This window comes from Thalia democratica, chromosome 6 (assembly GCF_965202585.1).
Source record: "Thalia democratica chromosome 6, ktThaDemo2.hap1.1, whole genome shotgun sequence".
Classification (NCBI taxonomy): domain Eukaryota; kingdom Metazoa; phylum Chordata; class Thaliacea; order Salpida; family Salpidae; genus Thalia; species Thalia democratica.
Window position 1 is genome coordinate 10,889,422 of NC_139170.1, and position 8,575 is coordinate 10,897,996.

The 8,575-nt window shown below is 30.1% G+C and overlaps 2 protein-coding genes across 2 annotated transcripts; one reads left to right on the forward strand and one right to left on the reverse strand.

Moving 5' to 3' along the window:
• Nucleotides 1-212: 212 nt before the first annotated feature.
• Nucleotides 213-3,281, reverse strand: LOC145838720 (CDK-activating kinase assembly factor MAT1-like). The gene is made up of 4 exons (XM_082946345.1): nt 3,077-3,281; nt 2,012-2,183; nt 1,362-1,602; nt 213-536 (listed from the first exon to the last, which is right to left on the reverse strand). Exons 1-4 carry the CDS (start codon nt 3,279-3,281, stop codon nt 213-215), a joined length of 942 nt encoding a protein of 313 aa, XP_082802471.1.
• Nucleotides 3,282-6,925: 3,644 nt separating this feature from the next.
• LOC145838722 (equilibrative nucleobase transporter 1-like) lies at nt 6,926-8,287 on the forward strand. The gene has a single exon (XM_082946346.1). The coding sequence runs from the start codon at nt 6,926-6,928 to the stop codon at nt 8,285-8,287; it is 1,362 nt and encodes a 453-aa protein (XP_082802472.1).
• Nucleotides 8,288-8,575: the final 288 nt, after the last annotated feature.

The window sequence follows — 8,575 nt, forward strand, 5'->3', positions numbered from 1 at the left end:
AAATAATATGAATATTTTAATTAAGTTTATTCGTTACCTTTTTTTAAAGGTTATTACGGTTTAGGAGTAAAAATTTACTATTTTGCTGTATTCTAAGAAACTGTAAATAAAAAAGTAAAAAAGTTGAAATATTCACACATTTTATAAAAAATAATAAAATCAGCCAATACAGTGAAAATATATTGTATCAAACTAAAGAAGCTTTTCCAAATTTAAAATCCGCCTTTAAACAGCGAGCTTGCGGTTGACGACGATTTGTGAAAGAGGCCGGCAAAAGAGTCGCTCAACGCCCTGTGGCAAGCAATCGTGGAAACGTAACCACCTGCCTGTGCGACCTCACTGCTTTTAATCACGTGGACCATGTAGCCTTCCCGTTCGAGATTTTCAGGTATTCTCGGCCCTTCCAACTCTGGTATGCACGGTTCGTACACGAAAGGCTCATCACAAACTTCCATCTTGACCTCTTCTTTTTCGACTTTTACCTTATCACCAAATTGATCGTATACTTCACCATTGTTTGCTTTGTTATGTAGATTCTAGAAAATGGCGTACAAGTATGCACTTGATAATATTTAACTTGTATATGAACTACAGTAAAATAACATTTTTTTTATTACTAAGTCTTTCTTAAATTTTTAATTACATTTTGTAGTAAAAATTTCTCTAAATTCGTTTAAGCTAGTTATTACAGGGCTGCCACTTTTTAAGGCAAAATACAAGACTGAAATGACCTATAGTTACTAATAACAATTTTTAAATTAAATAAACACGTGCTTTATAACTCTACATCGTGAAACAGTACATATTGATGTATAAAGTTTGTTCAGGTTTACAAAACTGATACCTATCAGCTGCAGGAGTGTGTTCATATAAAATTATTGAGTATATTATTAAAAAAAATTTTTTTGTCAATATGAATTTTTATATAATTGCTTACTGGCCTAAGTTTGTCTGACTAGACTGAATTAGTGAAGTTTGTAGATACTAGGGTCTGTTAAAATTCTCCATTTAATTTAAATTAAAACTTTGTAATTTATTTAGAACCCCTAAACCTTAATATAACAAAATAAACACTTGTCCAGTTTAGCTTTTAAAAGAGTTAAGTTTTGCATCGATATTAATGACGAATTTTTTTTTTTTAGTGTACCTGTAATAACAAAAATACATCAAACTAAATGGAATAGTTTATACCATTTAACATATTTTCCTGTAAACTTAATTTCAAATAACAACACTAAAGTTACTTTAATTGTGACCATCTAGCAAAACATATTATGTTTAAATATTCATTTAAATTCCATCAAAAACTTGCTTTTTTCTCAAATACCATCAAAACACAGAAAAATAACTTCCAAACTAACCTCGAAAAGATCTTTGTTGAAAGACTCCACGTCACCAGGAGCATAGTCACCGGTCTTCAATTTGTCCACAAGAGCATTTTGCCTTTCTTTTATTTTTGCGTTCAATTCTTCTTCCTCTTGCTTGCATTGGTTTCTTTTAATGAGGCGTTCTTTATCTTGGCCGTCGAGCTTTGCTTGAACTTTACGGCGTCTTTGTTTAATTATTTTGTTGTTCTTTTTGATATTTTCTGCATTCAATTGCCTGCATTAAAAAAAAAAAACTTTTATTACTTTTCATTTTTTATGTCATTAAGTTTAAAAGAGTTTATAATAAATCATGTAATTTTCAATCATTGTTAAGCTACGTTATAGCTCTTTCTTTTGATGAAATACAATAGCTTAATGTGATTTTTGATAAAATAGTGAATACAGATTAAAAACAGAACTATCATGTTTTTTAAATTAACTATAACAATTTCCAAGTAAAGTTCTTATTTCTAATTATAAAGTAACAATAGTAATGAACAGAAAATTCCTTAAAAAATGTAGAGCTTACTCCTGTAATTGTATTTTTTTAATATATATGAAATCAAACTTCAGTTATTAAAACGTTAATCCCTTGAATAAACAAATAATTCTATGAAACAAATTGTTTTTTTTTTTACTTGTACTGGCTTATTTTTAACTTAACGCTTTTGTCATCTAAATCATTTTCAAGAGCATCAATTATTTCTTCAACTTCTTCCAAATAGTCGTTGTAGTCGTTCAGGTTATCAAAATCACCCTCTAGCTTGTTATAGATTCGCAAAATTAATTTTCTTATACCAACTTCTTTTTCTACTCCTTGAAACAAAATTTTTATTGTTTCAACTTTAATTTGATTATAATAAATGTGAACAAGTTATATACCGAACAATGAAGTAACTTAAAGTAAAAAATTGTATTAACTTTGTTGTTATTGCTAAACCTTTTGCAAATAGTCAATTAAAAAATTAATTGCGGTTAAACTATATTTTTTCGTTTTATACTTTTATTTTTTTATTGATCTTCAGAATTCTAATGATAACTAAATTTAAACTGTAAGGCTTAACTAATTTTCGTTATAATTTTTTTTTTTTGTACAAAAAAATAAATAACTTTTTTAATTTTTTAGATTTGTTTACTGTTGAAACAAGTATTAACATTAAATAAATAAAGAAGATATGTAGTCTTTAAATCAAGCGCAAAATTTTTGAAAAGAAACTTAGGGTCATTATACAATAAATGTTCTTAGATACCAAATCTAATAAAGTGACTTCAAATTCAAAAATTAGTAACATATAACCTAGTAGTATATATAAATCTTTATACAAGCCTAATTAAAAGTTTAAATAATATTTTTTTAAAACTTGTTAAAAATTTCGCTAAATTTTTCTTAAGTTTAGTTTTATTTTATTCTCTTTAAACCTCATTTTGATGAATGTTTACTCATATTTTTACTTTCATTGAGATAAGATCATGTATTAATGTATTATAAATATATCAGAGTATGCTAAATGTGGTATTTTTTTGTATTTTCCTTGCAGGCTATACACTATTTGTTGAAAAACTTTATTGCAGTAAACCGAGATATCTTTCTTTACACGCAGCATTTTAAAGAAAACACATATAATGACTGATTGTACGGACGATTATAAAATTACAAGTGAAAACATTTAGTAGCTTATTGTTTAAAATTAATTAAGATGTTTACTCACTCGAGTCCTCAAAAATTTGCTCACGAAAATCTTTCTTGTTCAAACTTCTGCCACAACCTTCATATGGACAGTTGTTGTGGCCGCGAAGGAAGTAAGTTTCCACGCAGGACTTGCACAAAGAATGACCGCAAACATTTATCATCATGACCAATGCAGGTGTGTTGTACTTACTGCACCTGCAGCGTGGGCATTTGAGTTCCTCCATTTTTAAATTAAAATCTAAAGAAGGTACAAGTTTAACAAAATCAGCTGTATTTAAAAAAATATTTCTACTCACTTTATTAATTTGACCAGCGTTTTATTCGAAATATTCACCTATTAGTTTCTAAAATTAAAAGTCTAAATAAAACCAAGTTGTTGCAATTACATGTTTTTCCTGATTAAATAAAAGTTGTTGTTTAATATTTTACTTTTAGTTTGATATCAAAAGTATGAATAGTTAAAAACTAGTTACTAGCTGTTTAATTGTCCTGTAAACTTAACTAATATTCTTCTTATAAATAAAAAAAAATAGAATTTTTGATAGCCTCGTTTAAAAATTTTAGCTAACACATAATTTATTAAAACTTAAAAGTCTTTTATTATGATTTAGAGAAGTTTTATTAAGACATACTTTTTCATACAAGACTATACATAAAAATGTAAATAAAATCATTATTTTAGATAAATATAATAAAAACAACACTAACTAATACGAAATATGTCCATAGAGGACTGCTTCGATTTTTTGTATATTTTTTAACACATATTATGAACGAAAAAATCAGTTGAAAACTCACAAATCTGCCAGATTGCAATCAGATAAAAGCTACACAAATTAAAACAAACACAATTTAGGCATAGAAACATTAGCATTTTGGCAACTCTGCCAAGGAATACTAGTGCAATAAACAAGAGGCAATATGTCTCACAAAATGGTATTTAATGGAAATTTGTAAATACTTTTTATAATTTTTAACACAATTTTCTTGATGTACATCTCTGCATAGATTCATTCGAGGGTGCTTTATGACTAAACAAAGCTCCAGCATAGTCAGACAAACAAGCATTTTAAAAATCATTTATGAAGTCACTAGTTATACATTTTGGGTACATTAACAAAAGTGGCAATAACAATAGATACTGTGATCTAGAAATATTCAATCTACTTTTTTTCAATCGATTCAAAAATATGTTTTCAAACAGCCCTAGATTTTGTTAAAGAAATGCTTCAAACTATATACAGGGTTGGCTTGGCACTCGTTTAAAAAAAAATCCAGGTTTTTAAAAGTACACATTTTTGGGTCTGTTTCTTAGTTTAAAGTTAAGTTTAAGGTAACAAACTGTTTTAAATAGTATAAAAACATTGAAAATATATTGTAAAGCTAATAAAAAAAAACTTTTGATGATGACAAATTTTTTCTATTTATATGATAAATTTTTTGAGTCAAATCAAAATTTTACTACTCGAACATGTGAAAATTGTTAAAATTCCAGATTTTTCAGTGATTTTTGTTTAAAATTCCAGTTTTTTTTCAAAATATCCCAAATTCCAGGTTTTTTTTTTGCCTAAACTGTTAAATTCCAGATTTTTCAAGGTTTTTTCAGGATTCCAGATAAAGTGGCAACCCTGTATATAAAAATAATTTTTTACATACGAATTGAGTTATTAGACATTAAGTAATAAAAATTTAACATTTCGTGTATGCAAAAATAAAAAATAAATAAAAAAAGATTTTGACCTAAAACTTAAAAAAAGGTAGATTTAAACTAAATATAATATATTTTACATATAAATGTTTTTTTTTTACTGCAAAAATTATTTGGTAGAGTATTTAGTAAATAAATGTTTAAAATAAATGGATATATTTAAATAAAATTAAGCCAAAGCTGCATTCACTAGCATTTAAGCTGGTTTATTATTAGTATTAAAATAATATTAGAATTTTTATAGATCATTTGTTTTTTATCATCCCAAAAGGTCCTTTTTAGTCATCAACATTTGTTAAAAATCTACATAATTTTTTTGGCTGTCTTTAATAAATTTATAAATATTAATAGAGGTAGAATTGTAAAATTTTTCTTAGTGTCATTTTAACTTTTATAAATAGATGTTATGGCTTTATGACTAAATTTAGCAGTTAAAGCACTGCTAGATTAAAGATGTTTCAAATTTATAAAATTGGTATTTTTAAACAAAATGTAAAAATAATTTAGTCTAAATATTAACAATAACTAAATTATCTTTTCAGTGAATCAACTTAAAGTGTTACAAAATTACTATCAGAATAAAAACACTGCATAAATCTTTAAAATATAACTTGGAAATAATTATTAATAGAATATTATTAACAAAACTATAATAGTTTTACTTTGCTTTACAAATACTAGTAAATATTTTAACCGCCAAATAAAGCTAAAAAAGTTAATAATATGTTTAAATTTCAATAAGATTTCAAGTTGCGTTTAAAAAATAATATTCTAAGTAATCAACAACTCCCAATATTTGTTATTCAGCAGTTTACTTGTTGACTTGAACTGCTTCAATGCAAGTAACCGGCTAATGGCACATGAGTAAATGATTTTAAGTTTGACATTCAGTATTCAAAAAGTTTTGTAGCCTGCCTATAATCAGTATGCAGGGATAAGTATTAAAAAAGCCAGTTTGGAACAACAAATCAAACATTACTTTGTCGACATTTGATATAAGTTAAATTATTAGTTAAACAGTAATTTTAAAAATTTGTGGTAAAGTTAGTATATATTATTGCAGTTATATTCTACTTTTTTTTCATTAAAATTACTTGAATACTTAATTCGAAGTCCGGAATCCGGAATTAGTTATCAAAATCTAGCTTGATTGATTATGAACTAACTTGCTATCTTGAGATCTTAAAATAGAAAGTAACAGCTATAAACTATTAAAAGAAGCGAAATCAAGAAAGTGAGTAGTTGTTAAATAAGCATTTGTCCTTGACAAGACGTTAAAAGGTATCCGTGGTCTGCGACTTGATAACCAAAAGGTTCTTCGTGCACCAGGTCCTAAGACCAAATATTTTTAGCCTTTTTTTTTCATTCAATAAATAGTACAAATAGATGATATCTCCTATTGAAGTTAAGCTATAAAAATTTTAGAGAAAGTGGGTCCTTATGGAGTCCCCAAAAATTATCATTAAATTATCAGTACATAACATTGTTGACACTGAATTCTACTTTCATAAACTTAAAAAAAAAACACTTTTTCTAAGTTTTAAATTTTCCTTAGCTAGTATAAATAAACATTAATAGTTGACATTAAAGCTAAACTTGAAAGAAAGTACTTTAAGATCAATGACAAAAGAAATGTTTTATAAGGCATAAGGTGTTTAATTCATCAAGCAAAATGAAATAATGTTAAAAAATACATTCAAAAACTACTTCAAAACTGATTCCAGTAAGATATTTAAAAACTTAGCTAGACCATGCTTCGGAGATCTAATTATGAATAAGTAGCCCTCAAAGAAAAGTTTTGTTTTCTACAAACTTGGTAAATTAAAAAAATTAAAGTCTTAAGGAGCATATTGGTTTAATTAGATAAAAGTTTTCTTGCAATAACTCTTTATTTAGATTCACTTCACAATTAATTATTTTAGCACATTGTCTTTGTTGTTGAAATAACTGGTCCATTAAAGGCCGGAAAAAATACGCGACACTGTTTAGAAAAAAGCATATATAATTCGGGCAAAATAATTGCAGGATCGTGTGAATTAAGCAAAAATAGTTTCTATGACAACTGTGAAAACGCTCTTAGAAAAACTCAAGTCTTATTTTGAATTTACTTAACTTTAAAAAAAATTGTAAACAAAGAAACAAGCACATGAGGATTCCACAATGAAAGTTCAGCTCGCGTGCACACTGGTGATGTCGGTGCTGGAGCAGCTCGTGTACAGCGGACTGATCAGCGGCTGGAGCGCGCTGGTTCCCGTGCTCAAGTCCGAACAAATATTTTCAAACGGCTGCAACTCCTCTGAAACTCAACCCTGCAAGCACCAAATCGAGTCTCTCAACCTCGTTTACACGGTGTCGACTGCGGCAGCTCCGTTGTTCGGCGTCTTTTGCGGGCTGATACTGGACAAGTTCGGCGGATGGACCTTGAGAACCAGCATGATTTTAATCGAAAGCGCCGGGTTCTTTCTGCTCAGGTACGCGAGCGCTGAATCGTCTTGGATTTTGTACGTCTCGCTGCCGTTCATCACGATCGGGGGATACGGTCTTTGCACGGCCAACTTGAAAATGTGCAACTTGTTTTCGGGGAGAAAGTCAACGGTGCTGTCGCTTTTTTGCGGCTGCATCAGCACTTCGGCTTTGACGTTTCTCGCGGTTAACAAAATTTATTTTTCCAGTTTTATGTCTTTCCCTGAACTTTGCTTGGCTTTTGTTTTTGTGAGTTTTGTTTTTCACACAAACACCTTTATTTTAACGCCAAAGTACCAGATTGGTAAGGAAAAAACGATAGATTACTTTTATGGCTATAAAGAACTTGACTGTCTAAAAGAAAAATCAGACAGAAAAAGTGAAACGAAGTCTTTAAATGAAAACCAAATCAACAAAGAAAGTATACAATTGACCCTAAAAAAACCTTACTTTTGGAGCAACGCGGCTCACTATTGTATACTCAGTTTTCTTCTAAGTTACTTTCTAGGCAGTTTCAACTCTTGGGTGGCAAACAAGGTCGAAGAAGGCGGAGAAGGCACGCTGGTCTTCGTTCTTAACATCGCAATATCGATGGGAGCGTTGGTTTCCCCGATCGCCGGCTGCTTGCTGGACTACAACCGGAAAAAGTACGAAAGAATCCACTCTCAAAAAACCGCCAACATGATGTCTTCCGCCGTGAACTACTTCATCTGCGACGCTTCGGCCGTGCTCCTGTTCGCCGTGAGCCTCGTCGACAGCTCGTCGCTCCAGTTCGCCACCATCTTCTTCAACTGCATGGCCCGCGCCTTCCTCTACTCCACTCACGCCAGCTTCGTCAGCGCCCTCTTCCCCGCCCGCCACTTCGGCTTCCTGTACTCGCTGGTGAGCCTGCTGACCGGAGCCTCCCTGTTCCTGCAGTACCCGCTGACGCTGCTGGTGACGCGCACGTTCGGTTCTTCCTACGACGCCGTCTACGCTGTGCTGCTCGCGTTGAGCGCGCTTTGTCTCCTCCACCCGGCCTTTCTGCTGGTCTTGGCGAGAGACATGAGAGAAAAATAAGCGGTTGTATGTGTGAGTTTTAGAAGCAACAAGTTGAAATGAAATACTTTTGAGTTTACTGAATAAAATTTCAAGCACTTTTGAATATTGAGTTGTTTTAAATATAAAAGTTTTTTTTATTTAACAAAAAAATCTACAAATTTATTACTATTCGTTTGAATTATTAGAATTCGTTATTAGAATATTGAGTTGTAACTTCTAGAAAGTCTAACCTTAGTTTGTAAAACTGTTTTGTCTGTGAAGCAGAGATACAGAAAAAAATACAAACAATAAAATATATTGCTAGAA

Excerpts from the sequence above, each read along its gene's own strand:
- LOC145838722 (XM_082946346.1), top strand. The coding sequence starts at position 6,926 with ATGAAAGTTCAGCTCGCGTGCACACTGGTGATGTCGGTGCTGGAGCAG.
- LOC145838720 (XM_082946345.1), bottom strand. The coding sequence starts at position 3,281 with ATGGAGGAACTCAAATGCCCACGCTGCAGGTGCAGTAAGTACAACACA. Across the intron at positions 1,603-2,011 it reads GTTAAGTTAAAAATAAGCCA|GCAATTGAATGCAGAAAATA; the intron begins GTACAAGTAAAA and ends TTTTTAATGCAG. Across the intron at positions 537-1,361 it reads TCAACAAAGATCTTTTCGAG|AATCTACATAACAAAGCAAA; the intron begins GTTAGTTTGGAA and ends GCCATTTTCTAG.